The sequence below is a fragment of the Haliotis rubra genome, unplaced genomic scaffold, assembly GCF_003918875.1.
Source record: "Haliotis rubra isolate DU_JTF1 unplaced genomic scaffold, ASM391887v1 Scf49, whole genome shotgun sequence".
NCBI classification, from domain to species: Eukaryota; Metazoa; Mollusca; class Gastropoda; order Lepetellida; family Haliotidae; genus Haliotis; species Haliotis rubra.
In genome coordinates, this window is record NW_025767179.1 from 806309 (window position 1) to 832645 (window position 26337).

At 38.7% G+C, this 26337-nt stretch overlaps 3 protein-coding genes across 3 annotated transcripts in view; 2 read left to right on the forward strand and 1 right to left on the reverse strand.

Moving 5' to 3' along the window:
• Positions 1-26337, reverse strand: part of LOC124291333 (serine-rich adhesin for platelets-like) — a 148829-nt gene that overhangs the window by 52366 nt on the left and 70126 nt on the right. The gene's annotated exons all lie outside the window — the stretch shown is intronic.
• Positions 262-5331, forward strand: LOC124291337. Its single transcript, XM_046728316.1, is given in 5 exon segments — positions 262-548; positions 1517-1652; positions 2710-2923; positions 3399-4072; positions 4074-5331. Coding segments are annotated over 4 exon segments (1356 nt in total). The 5' UTR covers positions 262-548; position 1517; the 3' UTR covers positions 4407-5331.
• LOC124291334 (interaptin-like) lies at positions 14587-21068 on the forward strand. Its single transcript, XM_046728311.1, has 3 exons — positions 14587-15211; positions 17918-18068; positions 18981-21068. Exons 1-3 carry the CDS (start codon positions 15083-15085, stop codon positions 20471-20473), a joined length of 1773 nt encoding a protein of 590 aa, XP_046584267.1. The 5' UTR covers positions 14587-15082; the 3' UTR covers positions 20474-21068.

Below are 26337 nucleotides of genomic sequence, written 5' to 3' on the forward strand. Positions count from 1 at the left end.
AATCTTATCCAGGCATAAGATGGCCTCATTCAAACCACTACACTACATACATGTTTACGTAGATCATCTGCTGATATGCCCTATTTGACCCTTGTCTGATACAAGACAAAGCTGATTTTTCAAGTAGCATATATACAATTCTTTCTTCATTTCTCCTAGTCCTTCTTTAATGTATTTGTACATGGAAAACTAATGTAATGAATGTCTGACTAGGTTCATGTTGACGTCCAAGGCTGGATATTGAATGAGGTCCCCGTTCTGGATCAGACAATATGGTCATGCAAGCTGCGAACATATGATTGGTAATCTGTTGTTACCAATGGTGTTACTTGGTATATTTCGTCAGCTATCAGATTACCTGATGTATACAGTCTGGGAAGATACCATACAGATATTACACCACTGACAATATCAACAGGGACAATTCTTCATGGGCATGGAAAATGACCAAAACCCCAAACTGTGATATTTCCTTGAAAAGTGGACACATCAATAATGGATACTTAACCTTGAGGGATCCTGATGGATAAAGTGAACTAGACACCAAGGTAATGTTGCTGTTCAAGTTGGAATCTGTTATCATACTTCTGCTCTGCGCAAGAAGAATTTCTGTTAGAATCAAATAAATAATGTAGCCAGACAACAACTTGTATTGTACCATTGATATTTCTACTATTTAGAACTTAAAACAAATGTTTTATAAAGGCATTAGTGTTGGAAATTGGTTAAAATCTCATAATTGATGATTGGTTCATTACAACTGATCAATCATCGAAAATAATTGGTTAGCGTCATTTATGAAATTTGTTAATGCACATAAAAATAAGGAAAAAAACATGTAGTTCTTTTGGGACTTTTTGGCAAAATTTCACATCTTTAAAGGATGACTAGTATGTTAGGAACATAAATTTCTTGGAGCCTTTAAGATAAATTCAATCATGACTTTAAAAGAACTTGTAGTGCTTACAAAATGTAACAGACAAATCCAACCATGTGAAAAATATTGTTAATGAAAACAAGTGTTCCAAAACTGGTTGTGTTCGATTATGAGAAATTATGATCGATTGCTTGGTCGTTTTAGTCACTACGACCAATCTTCGATTATTTCAATTAATCGGACCACCACTAAAAGGCATCATTATTATAATACACCAACATTATAATATATAATGTATTGAAATTGTTGTTTTGAATAAGATATTGATCAATCAATCATCAGTCATGAATGAGGACAGTGATTCTGTGTCTTCCTGAATGACTTCAAATATAATATCACACTCCTTCATGACTATAACTGCACTCTAGTCTAAACATATCAGCTGACATAAAGCTGCAACAATCTTTTTTAATCAAAATATACTCAAATGAACTGATATGATATATCCATACTAATGTATAATTCATGACAGATTCGATGATCAATTCCTTGGTTGTGGACTGTAACCAATCAATCATCAATAAAATCAATTAACAGGAACACAAAACTCTGTTACGTGCTATTGTTTGATCTCAGCAGAATGGACGAGTGTCAGCGGTCAGTATTACAGCGCCACTTCAAGCAGCTGGCCAGTGACCTCATATTGTCAGAGGACCTGCTCGGGGACTTGTATCAGGAGCACATCTTTGACAGGAACATGATCGACATTATCAGGGTGAGAATACTGTGTCTGATATCACAGTTATTAAGATATAAATCATAGCACCAGTGGTATATACAAGTCAAACATACCAAAGTTGTCTGTCATGAATGTATATCATGCCACTGGGTATTCATGAATGTAAAAGTTAAACATTGTTCCACACAGTTGTCGTACACACTGGCCCTGAAAAAACATGTGGTCAACACAATTAATGCTCCATTCCAACCCCATATCATGTATGGTACTTGCTTCCAGATCATGTTATTTCACATTCTCTTCCCACAGAGGTTACTTGTCATATCTTCCTAGGAACCTCTGTTCTAATACGGCCCTTTCATGGTGCGAATGTGCAGGATTCGTGATTGGTTGCAATCAGATTTAGTAGTGCAATCAGCAACGTTTCAAAAGTGATCATTCACAAGGCCTCGGTAATTTCTGTATGCTTCGGGAAAACTAAATTCTCTTCCCCTGCGTGATGCACAAACGTTTCTTCTAGACAGAACTCAGCCATGTAATGGCGGATCAATGGTGTCTCCATCGCCTTCGTTGACAACGGACAAGCTAGCCATTAAATGTCTTGTATGTCACTTCAACACAAGTCCCTGGCAGAGGGGGGATATTTGTGACAACAAATTTGCTTGTATTAGTCAAGTTGGATCTAAGTCGATGTAACACGTGTTCTGATTGGATAGACAGAAGGGAGATAATTCGTGTTGCGATTTTTTGACACTATGGGGTTTTACAATTATTGGGAAATATGGCCATATTAGAACAGAGGTTCGTAGGAAGATATGACAAGTAACCTCTGTGGGAAGAGAATGGTTATTTCATACACCTAATCACAAATTGAGGACATTAATCAAATCTGTAGCAAGACTTAACAGTGAACAAACTATCCATGTTCATGACATATCAATCTCTCAGCAAACGATAAAGCAGCAAGCAAAGTTGTCTCAAGGAATAATTCCATTTCAGATTGATTAGTAACTTGAAGAATGAACATTGATTCAATCTTCAGTCATAAACTAATTGATGATAATGAGATTTGAAGTAATGTGTTTCTCCTCAGAGCCAACCTACAGATAGTGACAGAGTGTACAAGATGCTGGAAATGCTTCCTAAACGTGGACCGTCAGCTTTTGACACTTTCATCAACATCATCCAGGACAGCTACCCATGGCTTGCCGCCATGCTGGAGTCCAGCTACCTGGCTGAGAAGAGCAAACACCAGCCAAGTTCAGGTAGACAGCATGGCAAGGTGGAGAGACTGTTCTCTATCACAGGTAGGTCAAGGTACAAGGGAGGCAACTCCTTACAGCATAACAGGCAACAGTTTGTAAACACTGAGAACACCCCATCAACAAAATATAATCAGATCTACATTTCAAGAATAAGTGAATAAAGAAAAGTCCTTACAAAAACTTTATCAGTCCTTGTGTCTGATGTTGGCCTCTCAAGCTAAGTACTTCAGGCACACTAACTAAACATGGGTGTTATGAACATTATTTGGAAGTACCTGTGACTTTGTGTGCTGGCGATTACGTGCCTGACTCTGAGGGTGTGGGTTTGAATCCTGGATGGGACTCAACCCAACAAACAACAAAAAAAGTACTAGACTCTATACTTTAATCCCAAAAGTGTAATCCCAAATATAACATATGTGACATTATTTTTAGCAAAAATCACCATCCAGTGTATGTCAATTATTTGCAGCTTTAAAATGATGATACTCAAATGACAAATGTTTTATGCTTTTAGAGACTCCTCAACATCCAGATAAAACAGACAGTGATATTAGGAAAAGAGTTGGGACTTTTGTCCACAAGCAGTTTGGTCAGAGTAAAAGAGTCTCCCAAAATGACAAAAAGGCATTAGAGAGATTTTTCAATGAACAGTTGCATGATGAAAGGATCCGCCTTCAGTCTTTGGCTGAGAAACCAGAATCTCCCGCAGACACTGAAACCGAGTCTGTGGCATCTCAGGTTAGCGATGTTCAGCAAAAACTATTTGAAATCCATGTCATTCTGGAACCACACCTCCAGAGCAAGGCACGCAAAGACTTCAGCAACCTCCTTCCAGAAGACATGACCTTTGAAATCATCCAAAAAGAAATCAGATCAATTCTGGAAAATCTCAATAGAGCTGAGGAAGAGCTCACTAAATGTTTGAAGCTGCCAGGGCTTTATGAGGATGAGGATGACAGTTTTACATTGTGCCATCATGTAGAGAAGTTAATAGAAAAAGTTGAGGACCAGCAAGAGAAGCTTCAAAGTCAGGAAACACGACTGACAGAACTGCAAGGAGAACTGAATGAATACTCCATCCATATCCACAAACTAGAATCAGAAAGGACTACTTCTAGAAGTAAGATAGAACTTCTAGCCAAGGAAGTGTCTCAACTCAGACATGACAAATTCAAGTTGGATGAGAGGAACGCCCCAACTTGAAAAGATTCATCAACAACATCTTGAGAAGGAAAAGACTCTTGAGAATCTCAAATCAGTAGTAAAAGAACTACAGGCATCCAAGAATAACAGCAGCAGTGGTAACATGGAGGACAGTGTGAATGTCCGATCACGGGAGGTAAATGGACTTCGCAGCAGTATAGTAAGACGACCTTCAGGACAACGGGTGAAAGGTTTGGAAGGGCAACACCAAAACCCACCCATAATTACCAGCTGGCCAGGACAAGATACACTGTCAGGAATACAACCAAAAAGAAGCCAAATCTACCAGTATAGGAACCATCCAGCACAATACTTCTAACAACAAAAACACCATTAGTTATGAATACATTTGTGACTAGTGACAAAGTTTGGGTTCAGTCACCTCTTTGTGGACAGTTGGCATCATCAGTATTTGTGATTGTGACACAAGGTCATGATGCAGTAGGAATCTGCCAAGGAACATGCTTTTTTTCATGGTTATGGACATGTTTCTTGTTGTTTTTATTAACTGTGTAAACAGTATGTGTATGCTGCCTACCATTTCTATGGAACATAATGAGGAGGAAGAAGAAGAAAAAGAAGATTATTTTACTTAGATGTCACATGTGCTGTATATACAGGTAATGCTGCAAGGGATGATTCTTAAAAACTAAACATCACTGACAGATATGTACTGCTGGCTGCACTAAGGCTGAGCAGAAGATTTGGAGTCTATTTTTTTTAATCAAGCATGTTGTGTTACAAGGCATTAGGTTACTGTAGCACAGGAACAGATGATTAGCACCACTAGGAGTATGGATTGATCATATCTCAAATACAACAATCAGAACTGTTTCTTATCTGGTGTTTATTATCTTCAATCAGCTTTGAATCCTGTTAAAAAGTTCACTTGTTATTGTGTTGGGGTGATACATTTTTATCCTCCATCTATGTTGGCATATATTCACAAATTACCATTTATTACAAACATATCCATATGATCCTCAAAAGGGGTTATTAAATCCATACTAAACAAAATGTAATGTTATTAGTCAACAAAAAGCATCTTAAACATTTTTCAGCTTCATCTTATTCATCTTATTTGAGGAATGAAATCATTTTGTAACACCAAAAGTAAAATGAACATCTATAACAGTGTAGTGTGATTTGGTTACTCACCTTGCAATTTGTGTGCTTTAGTTCCTAACCTATTCAAAATCACATTCATTACGAAAACTGAGTCAAATAAAAAACAATGTCTACAACTTCATTTTATGTTCTAATTTGTTTCTTATCGTATAATGTGTCTATCAGGTATTGAATAGTGTCCTCCAAAGCAGTATACTCTCTGTTATCTGACAACATTATCAGTAAGTGCTGACAGTTTGATAAATGGCAAGTCTATTCTCTCTTTACAAATTACCACATCCAAATGTATATAACCTTGAATAGAAAATGATTATTTAGCCTTCCAAATTCACGTGTTTCATGTTTATTATAGTTCAAGCAGTTGATAGCCTTTTGTTCTCAAACCACCACACTGGACCTTATCAAGATAAAGTCATTCGATCACACCAACTCGTTGGACAAATGATTGCTCCAAATCTATTTTTAGGCATGACTAAATGCACCTGTGATCCCTGGTAATACATAAGTGTCCCACAGGTAGTCCTTGGAGTCCTCTCAGCAACCTTACAGTTATGTGCTACAAACGACATGATTTTCTGGCACTGCATGTAACTGTCAGATGCCCATTACCCACATAATTATTGGCTGAAGTGTAATGGTGTTTTCAGTTTAACATGTTCTATTGGGGATTACACCTTTTCAGTAAAGTACAGATTCTAGTACTTTTGTTGGGTTGAGTCCCTTCCAGGATTCGAACCCAAACCATGGCATTGTGCATTCATAGCTTTCAGCATGGGAGCTGTGCCAATTTACAATTATCAAAGTACACCAAGTTTGTGGCCTAGACTACCAGTTGCCTGAATTCCTTATTTGTGGAAGCTGTGGTGGCTGAGTGGGATAGATGACTGACTTTGTGTGCTGGTGATTAGGTGCCTGACTCTGAGGGTGTGGGTTTGAACCCCAGAATAGACTTGATCACTTCAGTTGACTCTTATGATAAGCAAGGGTTGCTGAAGACCAATTCTAACTTGAAGTAGAGCAGATTCTTCTAAGGGATTTCCTTATTTGTATTTCAAACTCAGTGAACATGCTAAAGAAAGACTTCCTATCGAAGACTGTCTTTATAACATTTGATGGGACCCCACATCAAGTGCAGAAGGAAAGGAACACATATTGTCATTGTATTTAACTGTTAATACTTGAGAACAATAAAATAACATGATGTGTTTGGTATTGAGTCCTCAAAGTAAGCTTTTGATACAAAGTATGAAGGATGAATAATGCTCACATATACTTCAGCAAACTGAACAATCACTACACTGGACTGAGTACATGTATAAGGCATGAGATTAAATGCAGTGGACAGATTATCCATGCAACTTTATGGTTTTGTAGCTGGATAATAAGAGTTGTATAACTGGCCCCATGCATATCATTGGATTCTAAATACAAGCACTTTTTATACAGTCTTCAAGGAAAACATTTGTCTTCATGATCAAGATGAGTGCCACAACAGCATGAGACACAGCTGGCACTGCCCAATGCCACACTGGTTAACACCTGATGAGGTCTTCACTCAAACTGGAGGTCTTCACTCAAACTGGAGGTCTTCACTCAAACTGGAGGTCTTCCTTTCATTAAAAATGTCCTTTCCTATGACTTTCCCTCATGTCAAACAATATCCTTACAAGGGAGATGGTGTTTATATAGATCTACAACTTCTTTATTACATATATATATATGTGTTGTATAAATAAGGCAGTTATGTATACAAAGGACTATCCCCTTGTTCATCACACTCACTAAAGTCACTCAACGAAGAAGAAATATCCCAACAGATCCAGCTTTTTCTCAACTTTTCAGGTACAATAAAGCATGCTCTTTATATGAAGATTTCAAAGGTAGTGACATGAATCTTGCCCAGAAGTTGTTTGCTTGAGGTTACAACATGTAATGCCTCACGAAAGCTTTAAAACAATTATGGTGTGGAGGACATTTCCAAAAGTAATGCATCAGAGATACAATTGATGTCAGTAGCACTTTCCTATTTTGACTAATTTATACCATGCGTACTTGTATTGGTTTTCAGGTGAACAATGGAATCGCCTTTGCACTTGTTTGTGATGGTTGGTACCAGTGGTGCAGGATATGATCTTTCTGCGAACACTTGGTATCAACATTATTTCATATTATATAGTTACTCTGAAAGTCATGTTCATGAGTTCGTCAATATTCTACTAACAACTTTGCATTAAGCAGAGATTTTTTATGGACGTAATAATGCATGCCACAACAATTAAACTATATTCAGTGATACAACACGCTAATAATGCATGTGACCTATAACAGACAGAAGACAGTGTGTCTTGCATGTTGTGACAGGAAGTATATATTTTCAAACTATTATTACCATTTACTTACATTCAAGCAATTTTCAAGAATTGTCAAAAGAATTCCAGCACTTCAATGGTAAAATGGCAGAATCAAGCATTTTGCATCTGATAAATCTTTCATGTCGTGTTCATGAGTTCGTCAATATTCTACTAACAACTTTGCATTAAGCAGAGATTTATTATGGACGTAATAATGCATGCCACAACAATTAAACTATATTCAGTGATACAACACGCTAATAATGCATGTGACCTATAACAGACAGAAGACAGTGTGTCTTGCATGTTGAGTTAGTATATATTCTACTAACAACTTTGCATTAAGCAGAGATTTATTATGGACAGGAAGTATATATTTTCAACACTATTATTACCATTTATTTACATTCAAGCAATTTTCAAGAATTGTCAAAAGAATTCCAGCACTTCAATGGTAAAATGGCAGAATCAAGCATTTTGCATCTGATAAATCTTTCCAGATCTGTGCAAACCTTGTATACAATAATCACAGCACTGTAGTACAAATAGGGATTTACAGCAATGTATGAAAGAATGGTGGTCACAGAGTTTAAAACAGAATGTTAGTGTAAAACTATAAGCTATGTCAGAAATACAACATGCAGGTATGTAGCAAGAAGACACGGTCAGTTGAGAAACTGAGTACAACCAGGAAGGGATCTGCCTGCTAAGACTACACTCACTGGTTGGTGGGACACTAATGCCACTTGAAGTTATTTATTACATAACAATTCAATCAATGCAAAATCAACTATCTACCTTTGCCTGGTCTTTCTACTTTTTAGTTAATAGATGAGAACATTACTATTCCCAAATACAGAGGACAATCAATACTGTCCTGTTGAAGAGGCCAGACCAATTTTATTTCTTGTTTTATGGATTTTTGTCCTCAGAAAACCTAAAGGCAGGAGGGAAAAAAATAAAAAAAAAAAATCACCAGTCAAGGTAATATTCCTTTTGAATACTAAAAGTATTTTATTTTGGGCAATTTATGAAGTGTATATGGGACAAAAAAAACAATAATTAAAACTTTTTTGGAAGTTTACATTTTTGGCCAATAAAAACATGAGGATGGTATTTTTTGAGATTTTGACATTTACTGTTTGAAATCATTGAGCTATTGTATGCTGCTGACAAACCACTGATTGTAGTCAGGCCAAATCTGTAACCATTCAAACACATAATGGTTACAGATAATGTGAAGAAGTGTGCGCCATGCTGGCTGCACCTCTGAGAGCTCTGCTTTTCACTTGTTATTTCTCAATAACGCTGTTGACTAGAAGCGTGAAATTTGTCTTGAATGTGTATCGAGTACCAGGGAACACAACCGTGAAATCATTTGGACTATATTCCTTTTTGCTGTGGAGATATTTGAGGATATTATTTGCTGATATTTGTGATATACGGAATTTAAGCAGCGTGCCCAAGCTTGTTGGCAATCAAGAGAACAATAGACTTGCCACCTGAGTCCGTTCAATGGACCATGCAGATTTATGTAATCAGCTTGTCATGCACTGTGTTGTTAACAATGCTGGTATATACATCAGAGGAGTTACATAACGTGGAAAAAAGAACTCATCACAAGTTACCCTTACCAACTCTCAGCTTAATAAGGTCACTAGATATTTGTAGTGTGAAGAAGACACGAAGAGGATGTCGTGGTGGATTGAAATCAAATTCAATCTTGAACAAGAACACTATGACATACAAAACTTATGAATCCAGAATTGGTGTTTTGAATGCTAGATCAGTAAAAACTCAATCAGTGACTGTTGATAAGCCAGAGACTATACAGTCTCTTGTTTTAGACAACAGGTTGGACATACTGGCCATCACAGAGACATGGTTACGGGAGGGTGACACTGACAATTTGGTTATCAATAAACTCACTGCACCCGGTTTTAAGTTCATCCATAAGGCGAGGACTGGCAAGCATGGAGGAGGTGTCGGTATTTTATACAGAGACTCCTACCATTGCACTCAACTTAAAATTGGGAATAGCTTCTCATCTTTTGAACATATTACTATCAAACTGAAATCTGGCGATGAACATCTGGTACTGTCATGTGTGTACAGGCCCCCTGGCAGAATGTTGTTGGCGGAAACAGGTTTTCTCAATGAATTTTCTTCATTTATAGAAGACTTGATATTGATAAAAGGTAAACTGTTACTATGTGGTGACTTTAACATTCACGCTGAAAACATAGACCTTCCTGAAACAGTTAAGTTTCTGGGTCTTCTGAACTCGTATGGTCTTCTCCAGCATATTCAGGAACCAACCCATGTGAAGAACCATACACTGGATCTTGTGATCACCAGGAAGGATGACTTAAATGTCAAGAACATTCACATGGATCATTCTGTCATGTCAGACCACTTTGCTGTCCTAGCAACGACCAGCTTCAAAGTGCCTCGGAGGCAGAGGAATGTAATAACATTTCGGAAATGGAAGAGCATTGACATGGTGCAGTTCAAAACCGAGCTGAAAGATTCTCTGGTTCAAGACACTGGTACTGGAGTACAGGAAATGGCTGAGAATTATGACACCATTGTCAGAGAAGTTGTAGACCATCACGCTCCTCCAAAGACAAGAACTGTAACTGTTCATTTGAGAGAGGCATGGTACAACGATGAAATCCGTGCAGCAAAAAGAGAACGGCGTAAACTTGAAAGAACTATGCGACACAGTGGGCTCACTGTACATAAAGAGATGCACTCCCAAGCACGGAATAGGGTAAATGCATTGGTTGAGCAGGCGAAGAGGATATATTTCACTGACATCGTGGAAGCAGCAAAAGACCAGAAGGAAATATTCAAGATCTCTAACAGACTACTGTTCAAGACAAAGTCTCAAGCCTTACCAGACGGTCTTCCTGAAGACGTTATTGCTGAAACATTCTCATCATTCTTCACAGAAAAGATTGAGAAAATTCGATCATACCTCACAAGTTTGCAGACGATCATACAAACCTCGCCCACAGCTCATGCCGACATGAATATGACGGATATTCCAAAGCTGTCTTGTCTCCTACCAGCATCTGAGATGGAGGTGAGACAGGTGATTGTGAGGAGTCCTACAAAGTCTTGTTCACTAGACCCCATGCCGACCTGGTTGTTGAAGGAGTGTCTCGATGAAACAGTACCAACACTAACCAGTGTGATCAATGCTTCCTTCAGTCAAGCTTGTGTTCCTAGAACCTTCAAGTTAGCATCTATAACACCACTGATCAAGAATCTTCGGCTGGACTCAAACAACCTAAAAAATTACAGACCAGTCTCCAACTTGCCCTTTGCTGCTAAGATCATGGAGAGAGTGGCAGCGTCAAGGCTTCATGATCATATCATCCGAACTGGGAAAGAAGAAACGTTGCAGTCTGCATACCGATGTAATCATAGCACGGAAACAGCTCTTGTGCGTGTGCAGAGTGACTTGCTGCAGGCCATTGATTCAGATGGTGCGGCAGTGTTGGTGTTGCTCGATTTGTCAGCTGCTTTTGACACAATTGATCAGTCCATTCTTCTCACGAGATTGAATGAGAGATTCGGAGTTACTGGTGAAGCTTATTTATGGCTGGAGTCCTATCTGTCTGGACGATTTCAGGCTGTGAGAGTCAATGGGCAAATGTCAGAGAAAGTTAGCCTCAAGTATGGAGTTCCACAGGGTTCTGTACTGGGACCAGTGTTGTTCACAATCTACACATCACCTCTTGGGGACATTGCTCGCGCCAATAATCTCTCGTTCCATCTCTACGCTGACGACACCCAGCTGTATCTGGCCTTCAAGCCCTCCAACAGAACATCAGTAGAGGATACATATCGTCGTTTGATGAACTGTATCAAGGACATCAAGGACTGGATGACCCTAAACTTTCTCAAGCTCAACAGTGAGAAGACGGAACTGCTGATTCTCTCTTCAAAGTCAACGAGAAGTAAACTTGCTCTGCCCATCTTTGAAATTGGAGGTTGCATCATTGAACCAAGCAAAGAAGCACGAAATCTTGGATTTGTATTTGACTCATCTATGAATGCAGAGTCCCATGTAAACAAAGTATGCAGACATGCATATTTTAATATCCGAAACATTGCCCAAATACGTCGATTTGTAAATCTAAAGACCGTGACATCTCTTGTTCAGTGCTGTGTTGTGTCCCATTTAGATTACTGCAATGCTCTTCTAATTGGACTACCAAAGAAATTGATTGCAAAGCTGCAACGCGCGTTCAGAATTGTGCAGCTAGACTTGTAACAAAGACAAAGAAAGACAGCCACATTTCTCCAGTGCTAAAGAAACTTCATTGGTTGAAGGTGGCAGACAGAATCACTTATAAAGTGCTCCTGTTAACCTTCAAAGCAAGGACAGGCCTAGCCCCTGTGTATCTCCAGGAACTCCTCCAGGAATACAAGCCAGCCAGGTCTCTTAGATCCATTGGACAAAGCATGCTGTGTGTTCCACATGCAAGGACCACCACCTATGGAGATCGATCTTTTGCCAGAGCAGCTCCACGAATCTGGAATGATCTGCCACTAGAACTGAGACTTATAAATAACTTGGCCACTTTTAAAACCAATTTCAAGACTCACTTATTCTCAAAGACATACGCCTAGACCGAGTGGACTTTGCTGATACATGTGACATGCATTCTCTCAAAGCGCGTTTGAGCAGTTATACTGACTGGATTCTTGCGCTATATAAGTTCCTAGTTGATGATGATGATGATGATGATAATCATTAGATCCTGTCATGCCTACACAGTGGATTGTAGTAATTAACAAACCATAATCCTACCCATGGAATTGCAAGACTGTGTAGTTTATTTGGTTGACAATATTAGGTGAGTATATTTTTACAACGATTTTAGCCATATTCCAGCAATATATTTTAGCAATATATTACAACGAGGGACATCAGAAATGGCTTCCCACGTTGTACCCACATGGGGAATCAAACCCCAGTTTGAGCATGATGAGTCAACACATTAACCACTAGACTGCCCAATCGGCTTATGTATAATGTCAAAAGTATTCAAACATTCATTCATTCGATTATATATTGATTGATAACTATATTTAAGATTTTGATGCCATCAATCAAATAAAGACATTTACTCTGACATTTGGTGTGAATAAATTTAATGTTTGTTTGATTGTTGTAATAATGTATCAGTCCGATATATTCCAGCCATATTACAGCAGTCTGCAAATAATCTAGTCTTGACTAGTGGTTGACATTATAAACAACACAACACAATAGGTGACACACAATCAACAAAGTTACCAAATCTGCTGACCCATTCCAATTTAGCCACCTCTTCTGATAAGAACTAGGGTGTTGATACTTAGTCTAATCCAGGTCCTGTGGGACAATTTATCAAAATCTTGACAGTAGCTCAATTCATCAACATATTCATGTGCACTACACGTAACAGAACTCTGGTTGACACATTTCATTGTATCCCAATGCTGTTGATCACTTGACTGTGTGGTCCTGACTCGATTATTTACAGACTGCTACCTTATAGCTGGAATATTACTGAGTGTGGCGTAAAACAACAAACAATCCAACAGCAATCCAGTGGAGCCTGTTGAAACACCCCAGTGGCTGCTCCACAGGACAGTTGCTGAGGTATTCTTGGATAACTAGTGTTAAATGAAAAGCAACTTATGCATCATGGAAGATGGACTGACTGACTGAGTTTGGTTTTATGTAGCTTTTAGCAATATTCCAGCAACATCATGGCGGGGGACCCAGAAATGGGCTTCACACATTGTGCCCATGTGGGGATTCGATCCCGGGTCTTCGGCGTGACGAGCCAACGCTTTAACCATTATGCTCCCCCACAGCCCCCATGGAAGATGGAAAGAACAAAAGAAACATCAGGCCAGGCGGATCCCCCAATATTAATGAGTGTTGACTTTATATACTCAGGGCTCTTTGGTCAATCATCCAACAAAATCTATCATCTGACTTTTAAAGACTAATGCAAATCTCAGTCAGATGTCCCTGTCACACTGTAAAACATTTATCACATTTAAGATGTGAAATATCAATAACTGTGACACCCTTTACTCAATATCCCTTACTTTATTTAATAGTATTACATAATATGTAAAAATAGTGCCCTCAACCTTTGTAGCTCACCTGGATATGTAGTCAGTGGACCACTAAGAAAGGCTGTTGTCAAAACTGCAATTGCTGCTGTAAGATTCAAACCTCCTTAACAAATTCAGGTGACATCATGTGTAGGTACAATCATAGTTCAGCAGTCTCTGATTCTGAGGGAAGACACAGTTTAGTTTTATTCCAAAATGGCTACTGGCAGCCATATTTGATTTCCAGTGATAGACTTGGAACTACATATGTTGACCATGTCACTTACAAAGTTTCAGGCCTTGATCTGGCCCTTACAGTTTTTTACCAAGATTTTTAATACATTTCCAACTATTTTTAAAGTTAAAAAATGTGGTCATAATGAAAACACAATTTTCAAACCTTAAACAACATCCATGTAAAATGTCATCTAGATCCATCAAGCCATTTTAGAGAAGATAAAAATAAATGTAAAACATTTATGGATGATGATGGACAACAAATGGCATTTCAGACCAGGTGAGCTAAAGAGATCTAACTCTTCAAATTTTGTTTTGGGACCAATAATCACTGGATACAATCACACATAAGGCAACAATTGTTATAATAATGATATATAATAAACTTTGAGTGATCAATGCATCAACACAGTGACTTATTTCTGAAGCTTCCTCAAGTACAGACCACTGTCATAATCATGTGAATTGTCATATTGCAATTACAATCCAAAACTGTAGATGAGATCTATACAATAATGCTGACTTGGACCAACTCCAATGCTCAGCATGGCAGGGATATATGATAGTGTGTCATTTATATTTCTTATCTTTTGTTTTGTTGCTGCTAGGTAGGTTAGTGTTCACAGCGACCGTGTAGAGCAGTGCACCAATTGAAACCATCTAGACCTGATATATGCGATATACGTGAATCGGGTTACTTGGCTTTACGTCACGGGCAACCCCAGGTGTCTGATGGATGACTACCTAAGTATGACTGACAGATTTCATCTAATATAGGAAAGTGAAGAGAGTTAGGAACACTGACTACAAACGTATAGTAGAATAGTGGAATACTAGTGAGTCAGGTCCAGTGACTAACAATGTTGAAAAGCGTAAATGCCGTAAAAAGGATTTGAAGACTATGGCAATTACTTTCAATTTTCAATTGTATGGATGTGAAGATGAAACTTAACTGGACCCATTCTGGACACTGCTCAAAGACACTAGAAGAGCTCTGGAACAATGGACAATAACACTCAGTTGCATCATAACAGTGGTTGTGATAATCTCTATATTTATCATTTGGTAAGACAATTAGCAATATAATCAAAATGGTATCACTCATGAAGTTAACACTGAAGACTGGCTGACTGGAAGTTGGTAGCAATGAATGAAAAAGAAAGCGACTCTCAAGAAGTTCCACAACGTGTTGGTTGAAGGTATCATTCTGAGTGAAACTTTCCTGGGAGAGTTCATAGAGCAAGGGATTTTAGATCTCGACCTCAAGGAGGAGATCACAGTAAGTCATTCAGCTCCACTGTCTGTTAGTTATAATACAAAGTGCAACTCTGAAATTGTTTATTTGAATCAGTTTAAACCTCATCTTTGAAAATACAACTTAAAGGGTCTTTTTCAATATCAAATTGTGTCACATCTTTTTACATTCATGTTCAAAATGGCTACAACATTCCATGCATAAAAAAATATCTGAAAATGTTTTCTTGTTTTAAAAAATATCTTGTTAGAGCTGTGTTTGATTAAAACCATACACATTTTATACAGTGATGATTAGTTTTCTTTCGGTTCTAAATCAAACCAGTTAAGACAAAGCAAAATATTTATATCCATTACATAGCAGGGGTGGAAATAACCCATTGCCGGACGTCCGAGTCCAGTGTTTTTTTTCTGTCCGGCAAGCAAATTTGTATATCACGCTGTACCAGTGTCCAGTTGACTTTCCAATGTTAATAATGTTATTTATTTAAAAAATCAACAAGAAAACGGCTGGTATAGTGGGAAAATTATTAGGGCAAGTGATTTTACATGTGCCACTGTATCGGAGTACACGAGCAATTTTAAAGTTATTTCCACCCCTGCATAGTCTTATAAATTAATCATCATTTTAACAACTTTAGAAAAAAATTAAACATGAAATTAGATTTACCCTGGAGTGAAATATATGGTATTTTGCTATTCTCAGTATTTATTATCATCAAATTATGATACCATTTTAATTTCTAAACAATAGTCTCCAACAACAACAAAATCCCCTCCCTGCACATTAACTTTGAAGGCTCAGTTCCATGTATGAATGCTTTTCAATAGCCTACAAAACATGATCAATATATTTTAGCTATGATAATATTTAACCAGCAGGCCAAGTCAGATTCGTAAAGTTGTATGCACAGAGATTACCGTCACTCAGACTTGTGTATCAGAAATAGACACATCACATTCAGATAATGAAGATTTATTGAAGGATAATCTCACAGATGACATTTACAGTAAATTACCTTTATAGATACATCCTGGTAACTGTGGTATGTGAATGCATTACATATGACACGACGGAAATTCTTTCTCATCATGGAATGTAGTTTTAGGGGGGTCTTTGAGTCCTTGACAGTCGTGATCAAGGTCTTGATGTCAGCAAATATAAACAGCATGCATCATTGGCATCAACATTTGAATTGCATCAACACAGTAACGTTTTCTTGTCACCTTTTGAAAATACATCACACTTGATATTAGTGTAAGTATCTGTATTAAACTTAAAGTACTTTTCAGGGTGTGCACAAAGTATGTGATCTAGACTACCAGTTGTCAGACTTCCATTTTGTGTGGAAGCAGCGGTTCCTGGGTGGGTTAGATTGCAGACTTTGGTGCATGGCTCTGGTTGATAGCATGAATGTCCACCAGATATTTATGTTTGGTTGGTTCTTAGAAGAGTGAGTGAGTGAGTTTAGTTTTACACTGCACTCAGCAATATTCCATATGAGAATGGTGACATTTTGGGGTGAGGAGTGGTTCCCCCTGACCACTAGGGCTGCAACGAATACACTATGTGGCAAATATGATACGTATCATGAATATTGGGTAACGAATACGAATAATTATTCATGAATACAATATTGTAGTTAAGTGATTGATGTACAATATGGAACGCCCGTATTGTCACAGCAGTAACCAGTGATCTCATGACGCTCAAGTTTGGTATGTAAAAGTTATAGTCAACTGCCATGTGCGGCCTTGGCAAACTAACATGACTTGCACTACAGCAATGCTAGTACATATTCAATACTTACATATCTCACTTTCCAAAAGTACACAAGGGTCCAAGTAAAACATGCTCCCTTAAAAAAATCGTAAATATTTGGTTCTCATGACCACGAATAACGAATTGAATTCATGAAGAGCTACGGTTCGATTCACCGAATATGCGAGTGAATCGTTACAGCCTTACTGACCACCAACTTCAAGTATGGAGAGAAAAATTTCTGTAAATCAAGTAATGATAAATGGCCTTATTGGAAGTGTTTGGTACACAAATTCCTATCAGAAACTGAAGGTTTCACATTTTCATTAAATATTACAACTGACACGCCAAGGTGGTTTACTCCAATAGCAAGGTGGCTAGAAATACACTTGTGCAGGTGAGGTGACAGCTGATAACTGGGAAATAGTTTTAATGATAATGATTGAAATGAAGATAGGTTTTAGAAAACAAACAAAAGGGTTACAATGAGGCTGTAACAGTGCTGAGTTTCTGCAGGTTGGTGTAAGTGCTGACTCACATCAGTTAAGGTTCCCTGTAGTGTAGTGAACATTCGGTAATGATGTTTGATTCACCACTGATGGTGACGGATATAGTGTTTGACCAGTTCAATAGTCATATAAGACTATAATGGGTTTTAGGTCTGAGGTGAAAACTTAATTCAGTACTTTTGCAGAATTCAATACTGGACTACTTCATATGATTATATATTTTCTAAAATGACAGGCACTTCTAAAATAGTCTGGTATTATTTTTGTACATTATCTGCACTATCTCTACTTAACTACCAGAAAGAAGCCTAAGAATGCGAAATGTTGTCTGTTCCATTAGGCTAAGATAATAATCATCCATTACTGAAGGTATACGAACACCGATGCTTACAGACTTTGAGAAATTTCTAGCAAGACTGACACAGACATTGTATGAAGACATGATGACAATCTTCTTCAGTGTGAGGCGACTGTGCAAGCCAAGAATGCCAAGTTCCTGTCAGTCCTTCCACGCCGTGGCCCCAATGCCTTTCCCACCCTACTACGAGTGCTGGAGGGACAGGCACCTTGGATCAGAGAAGAGTTGGAGACATTCTACAACAAGCAGAGACGTATGTAATGTCCCCTGTTCAAAATATTGTTGTCATTTTCCCATACCTTCTACTGAAACCATGAGCCAAGGACTGACTGAATATGGCATTAAAATGTTGTCAACAATGTTACAAATTTAAGTGGGGCCTGGAGAACTTGATGTATGCTCAAAAAGCCATGTTTCCATCTAGAACTTCCTGCATTTGGGCAATGACAAGAACTAATTGACTTTCATGCATGTTTTCAAACAATGGAACGAGAGCAGAAAACTCAGGATGGTGCCATGAACATTCACATACAGACAATGAATAACCTTCAACATAGATCTATACCACCAGCTGTCAGATATATTTAGGAAGCCATGGTGGCTGAGTGAGTTACATTGCTGATGTTGTGTGATGGTGATTAGGTGCCTGTGGGTTCAAATCCCAAATGGAACTAAACCCAAAAGTGCTAGAATCTGTACTTTACTGAGAAAGTGTAATTCCAAATATAACTTACATGTTACATTTGACCATGTGGTGGTATGTGGTCCTGTGCATAGAGCTCAGTTGAAGTTAAGCAACATCGAGCGCAGAGAGTCCCTTGGATGGGTGACCGTGTATGGCTGCTTGACTCCTGAGAGTTTCTAGAACTTCAGTCCTGCCCCACAACGAAGCACATGTGATACATGTGGTCTCACCTTAGGCAAGTGAGTTTGTTCAAAATTGCCTCTCTTCACGCTGAGTTGGGTTATCCAGGGTAATAATAATCAGATTGTGATTAGAGCATCCAGTGAGCAACTAGTCAAAAGGATACACGCTTTATACATGAATTGTTATTATTGTTATTACTTCCTCAACAGGATTTTGTATTCACATGTTACATTGGCATGAAGAATAATTGGAGTTTATTCTGGTGGTTTTGTTTCTATCAACATTTGTATGTTCCAGGTATTGTGTACACTAGGGAAGGTGATTTCGTCTCTGATGATAATACAAATATACAGCCCAGTTATGATCCTCCAAGCAGAAGCCAGAGTACATCTGTACTGGAAAAGGCTGTGCAAACACTGGAAGATTTCCATAATGAAGAGGATGTCAATGACATCAAACATCTGCGGTTGACAATCGAACATATCCATCTGAGACTGGTGACCTACCTTCATAGTCAGGGAATTCGAGAATTTAACATTGTTGAATCAAATGTCACCTCTGAGTTACTGGACAGAGTAGCAAAGGAAATGTTGAATGTTGTGTCAAACAAGGACAACATACTTTCAAGTATTTCCAGTCAGTTTAGTGAAACTGAAAAGCAACATGCAGAAAATGATGTGAGTAGCATGGTGAAGAATGTCCTTTCCGACAAAGCCTCACTGAAACAGTATCTTGACAATAAGGACTTGGAGGTGATGAAGTCAGAGAAAGAGTCCAATGAAAGGATTGAAAACCTGGAGGATGAACTCAGGCACCTTAATGAGAAAGTTGAGGAAAAGCAGCTTCAAGTACAAGCACTGGAGGAACAGTTGCAGGGTAAGGAGAGAGAGATTCAGAAGTTGGAAGAGGCTGCCACATTGCAGCTTCAGGAGCCACTGTCGAAAAGGATACACAGCTTGATAGATGATGTGTTGGCAGTGAAAAGTCAGAAGGAGAAACAGATGTACCAGACAGAGCAGGAGTTTCAGGATCTGCAGAAGGATACTAATGGTCTTGAGAATCTGTTGAATCAGCTGAAGAGTGTTCATTATCATGCTGAACAACAGCATAGGAGACATGAACAGTATCAGTCTGTACACGAGAGAACCAATGACAAGAATATCAGTAGAGATGGCAAGGTGTACCAAGGCATTGTTTCTTCTGAACAAACTTCAACGTTTGATAGCCGTTTTGATTTTGACATGTCAGCCAACAACAATGAGAGAAGCTACCAAACAAAACTCAGCAGGAGTCCTAGAAGAAGACTGAAGAGAAGTCCTAGACCTGCCAACATGCTAGTAAACAGGTCCAATTCTGATACTGTGCCTACATCACCTAAGCAGAAAACACCTCGATACCAGCAACCACTAATTAGTCGGCAGATTTCAGAACTTCACCTTGATAACCAATCAATATCAAGACAAAGTACAGATTTCTGTAGGTCAGTGTCCAGACAAGGAACAGATTTATCCAGATCTACATCTAGACAGACGACTAATATCTCTTTGAAAAGCAACACCATGTCTATGCTTTGCCCAAGCCGACAGAGCACAGATCTGTCTCTGATGAATGGACATCAGTCCAGGACATCAAGCAGATCTGAAGACCCTCTTGCATCTGCTAGACAAACACCTCGTGATAGTCCTCAACTACATTACAAGACCAGACCTGGAAGTGTCAGGCCAAGTCCAAGGCAAACTCGTTCCCTATTTCAGACAAGAAAAACATATCGTCCGCTGTACATGAGGTGACAAGGTGCATTAGTAATTCAAAGAAAGATTAGGATTTGCTTATTTCGCTGGTACACACTGTCTCAACATATTTATGTACCCTGTGGAGATGGACCAAAACTTTCTTTGTTGGAAACTATTTATGTACAAGAAAATGTTTGGACAAAAAGGTCTAAGGCATTACATATCACTGTTAAATGATTAACAGTTCAACTATAAGACAGAGCATTACTTTTTAGCTTCCAGAATACAATGAGAAGAATGCTATTCTCATTTTAGCCTGAAGGAAATGGCTCAATCACTTTAAATTATTTCAAACCATCATTATTGTATAGACGTAAATTCAAACAAGGACCTCAACTCACCAGCCATGTATCTGTCATCTTAGTGAGTGCATTATCCCCTTATGGTTTATGAGCATCGGTGCAAGACATCAGTATACATGTATATTCTTGTTGTGAACATCATACTAAATGCTACATGTACATACAGTATGTGAACCCGGTAATGTTAACTGCTTTTTGCATATCAATGTTTGTTGCTTTTATCTATACATCATTGTACAGCTCCATTACATTTCTCAAATGTGGAATAAAAATAAAATCAAGTGTAGTCATTTGTTTCCCCTCTGAATCTGTTAAATAAAACAATCATAGTATGGCAGACATAGGCCAATTTTCATGGTTTGCAACATGAATTTATAACAGAATAATAATTGTAATCTCCACTTATAGCTAGCATGGCTTACAGGTGCTTGACACTTTTCCCATATGGACTCTACAATTAAATGCCAACTTCAACAAACACAATATTCTGCAATTTTGATCCCCAACACTTAAATTAAACACAGTAAATTAATTAAATCAATTAAATCAATCAATCAACTGAACCAAGTTATTACATATGACAGGCCTTACATACATTCATGATCTATGTTTATAATTTCATTTGTAGTCACTAGGTGAAGGTAAATTGTTTCCAACTTCTGTTAATACATTTCTATTATTAGTGTTATAATTAATATTAGTCTCACTGCCTCAAGGATCATTGTTGATTTAAGAATAATTTTCATGTTCAAAATCAGTTAACGTGGAACCATTTTTAAGGCTTCAAGCTAACAACTAAGTTGTACAACACTGCCACCTAGGACTCATTTGTGGCCATGAGTCAGTTTGTGGCTAACACAACTGAGTGTGACAAGAAATTGCATAACCATCTGTAAGGACAGCAGAAATCAATTTTAAGATTATGCTCAAATCATTTATTTTATTTGGACAACCATGCCAAGGCAGTATATGTACAACTGTAATCAGTAGAACATGTAATTTATGCATGTAATGGTTTTACTATCTTTAGTCATCACTTGTAGTCTAGCTATATTGCAATATATGAGGGGTGATCTCACTGGTGCCACAAATTGCTGCACAAACTTCTGTTTCTGAGTAACATTGATCCACTAGTCACGACCAGTAATCCTGGATTCACCTCAACTCTGATCATTGGTGTTTCCAGAGACTATATAGAGATATATGGCCTCTCATTTCCTATACAGATAATGTCCTCACTAAGACTTCAAAATCTAATCCCTGCTATTGGTAAGTGAGACTGTTGTTGATTTGAGCTCCAGACCCTGTGACTGGGGCAACACATGAATGTCTTGACCTGAGAGTCCACTGTAGTGCCCCTGTGTCATGAGAGCACTGAGTTCTATCAGTGAAAATGTCATCAAATCAGTTATAATTAATATTCCCATATCTTTTCATCAATTAGACATCGAGGAGATAAATAAGTTTTAACTTGAAGTGCACATTCTGATGACCTGACTTCAGCTTGTGAATAGTGACTGACTAATTTTAGAAAATAGAACCATTGCTGTACATTCAAGTCAGCAAAGTCAATCTTGTAGGTAGTTTATATGGGCAATGAGTAAATACTAAAGGATAAACAATTACAGGTTCTAATAGATAGCAGCAGAGAACATCAAATTAGATTGAAACAGACAGACAGACAGACAGACAGACAGACAGACAGAATTTATTAGATTTTTAAGGCCGCAGGTCCATACAATTACAACTAGATTGAAACAGATGTTACTGTCATAAAGTTAGACATCTAGGTTATTAAAACACTTTCTTACCTCTTTAATATATGAAAGTAGATTAATAAATGAAATGTAAGTAAAGAATGTTAATAGTGCTAAGCCTTCTTGTGAATTTTCACTTGTCCTCTTCTACCTACAACCTTCATCCCAGCACTGACACAGGAAGGAAACAATTGAATCGGCAGTCAGTTAAATAAATAAGGCAAAAAATAAAATAAAAAGAGCTTTTTTTATTTTCAGGTTGGCAGAAAAATTACAGTCAATAATGGCAATGAAAAACAGAAAGAAATGTTGTCGTTAGGGTAATGTTATACCCTAATGCATCATAACACTGATATAGCCAATACAATACTTTTCATGACTTCATTGTCCTCCAGTCACAGTTGTGGTTCAGTGATGTGGGATATCAGATTGCAGCTTCTGCACAGTTCTTACTCATGAAGTACTACCTAAAGATTTTACAGCAACTTCATCAAACACCTCAGATTAATTTCTTCCCAACATTGAAACACTGGATTGCTGAGAAGGGAAACTAAAAACACCATGTTCCCTATATTTATTATGTGTCTTGATATAGATGCGTCATTTCAGTTAAGTAAATCTCTTTTTGAGTAGTATATACCTGTGAACATATTTTTACAGTCATAATGCTTTAGATGCAAAAGAGTGAGTGAGTGAGTGAGCGAGTTTAGTTTTACGCCGTTCTCAGCAATATTCCAGCTTTATGGCGGCGGTCTGTAAATAATTGAGTCTGGACCATACAATCCAGTGATCAACAGCATGAGCATCGATCTGCGCAATTGGGAACCAATGACATGTGTCAACCAAGCCAATGAGCCTGACCACCCGATCCTGTTAGTCGCCTCTTACAACAAGCATGGGTTACTGAAGGTACATTCTAACCCGGACCTTCATGGGTCTAGATGCAAAAGAGATGTCGCATAACACAATCAGAAAATTGAAATATGATTGGAATAAGAATATCCATGAATTTGGACAATACAAAAACCAATAATAATCTTCAGCAAACAAGAAAGACATGTTTGCATGTTGTCAAGCTAGAGTTTTTTGCTGCATCACTGCAGACTGATTAGTTAAGATGGTCCAGAATGAGTGAGTTGAGTGAGTGAGTTTTGGTTTACGCCACACTCAGCAACATTCCAGCTATATGGCGGCAGTCTGTAAATAATTGAGTCTGGACCAGACAATCCAGTGATCAACAGCATGAGCATCGATCTGCACAATTGGGAACCAATGACATGTGTCAACCAAGTCAGCGAGCCTGACCACCCGATCCCGTTAGTCACCTCTTACGACAAGCATAGTTGCCTTTTGTGGCAAGCATGGGATGCTGAAGACCTATTCTACCCCGGATCTTCATGGGTCTAAGATGGACCAGTAATACTAGTGGTTAACAGTATGATCAACAGTCCATGACACTGCAGTGAAATGACACAATATTCCTGTCACACATTATAACTTTAAATCTTATTTTAGTCAGCCTTCTATGGGAATAATGAAGTAATCAGTCTGAAATTTTTACACATTACAGAAAAAGTGTTTTCACTTCCATCTCCACTCCTCCAGCTCTGCCCAGGAGGGAATAACATGGCAGGTCCAGGTAGTCCACTGAGTGAATAACATGGCTGGGTCAGGTAGTCCACTGAGTGAATAACATGGCTGGGTCAGGCAATCCAGTGAGTGAATAACATGGCTGGGCCAGGCAATCCAGTGAGTGAATAACATGGCAGGTCCAGGCAGTCCAGTGAGTGAATAACATGGCAGGTCCAGGCGGTCCACGGAGTGAATAACATGGCTGGGTCAGGCAATCCACTGAGTGAATAACATGGCTGGGCCAGGCAGTCCAGTGAGTGAATAACATGGCAGGTCCAGGCAGTCCACTGAGTGAATAACATGGCTGGGTCAGGCAATCCAGTGAGTGAATAACATGGCTGGGCCAGGCAGTCCACTGAGTGAATAACATGGCTGGTCCAGGCAGTCCACTGAGGGAATAACATGGCAGGTCCAGGCAGTCCAGTGAGGGAATAACATGGCTGGGCCAGGCAGTCCACTGAGGGAATAACATGGCTGGGTCAGGCAGTCCACTGAGTGAATAACATGGCTGGGCCAGGCAGTCCAGTGAGTGAATAACATGGCTGGGCCAGGCAGTCCACTGAGTGAATAACATGGCTGGGTCAGGCAATCCAGTGAGTGAATAACATAGCTGGGCCAGGCAGTCCACTGAGTGAATAACATGGCTGGGCCAGGCAGTCCACTGAGTGAATAACATGGCTGGGCCAGGCAGTCCACTGAGTGAATAACATGGCAGGTCCAGGCAGTCCACTGAGTGAATAACATGGCTGGGCCAGGCAGTCCAGTGAGTGAATAACATGGCAGGTCCAGGCAGTCCAGTGAGTGAATAACATGGCTGGGCCAGGCAGTCCAGTGAGTGACAGTATGAGTAACTTTCCACACCATCATACATACAATCAACCGGTTAACATTCGATCCTCATCTCTCATGTTAAGCATGAGTGTACAGATATATTCAGCAAGAATGTTTGACAGCAGTTTCACTTTCTAACAGACCGAGAGCAATCAACCTGTCAAATGATGCATAAGCACAGGATTGGCGTATGCTTGTATTATTTGTTCAGAAAGTCTACAAAAACTTATACTTCTTTCCGCTTTGAGGCTGAAGTAGAGGCTACTTAATGTGGTTTTGATACACAAACAAGATTTATTTGCTTATCCTCCTGCGATTTTCATTTACAAGTCATAATATTCTACTGTCCACAGCTTTGGTTAAATTGTATCATGATGACTAACTAAGACCTAGAGCATAACTGAATTGAACCCACAATCATCGAATCCTGGAGAACCCAGGGAAACATAACTCTGCATGGGCCCACCATGTCTACATCTAAACATAAACTGTCAACAATCTGATATAACATGGAATCTGATTCAGTGGAAATGTACAGTGTATGTTCAAAATTTCTATGAACTATAAAGTCAAGAAGCAGTAATATGGTCATCTTCTCTATTTTGATGTGATCCAGTCCATATTGTCCCATTTCTCCTGATCATCTACACACTCAATAACACTGATTCAGGTCAGTTCACTTTATTTCCGTAATTACACCACTGGAACATATTACAAATTCAAGAAACCCTTATTAACAATATTTGAGCTCCAACAGTTATGTTGGAGGTGTTAACACAAAGGGAAACTAGCAGCTGACTTAAGTGTGACATGTGTAAACAGCAGGGCAGTACACTCTCACCTTTTCATGAACACCTGGTATTATCACTATTTGATATTGACTCCTAAACAAATGCTAATGTAGTCAGAATCATGTACAGTGGACATTGTTTGAGCAAGGTTTCTTAAAGGTCACATGCAACGTAAAACACAACTTTGCAGATTCTGATACCTTTCTGTATGGACTTACAGTAACAAATTATCAAAAATGCAAATTCAACTTAAGTTATAAAGCTGAAAACTAACGCGATGAAACCCCCAACCGCAAAATCGGACTTCAAGCGATTCACTAAATTCACCCCACCTGGGGTGAAAAGTGGTTTCAACTGCTGCGTTGCACTGAGCTCATGGCGCATGCACAGTGAATAGATTCGCGCAGCTTGGAAATCGTGAGCAGGAGTAGTGTAATCTTGGTTGTGTACACAAACAACAAATAGTAAATAATCTACTCGTTACATGAAAAAACCTTGTTAAGGATCTAGATCTACTCAGCTATATGTCAAACCTTCGCTGGCGGTGA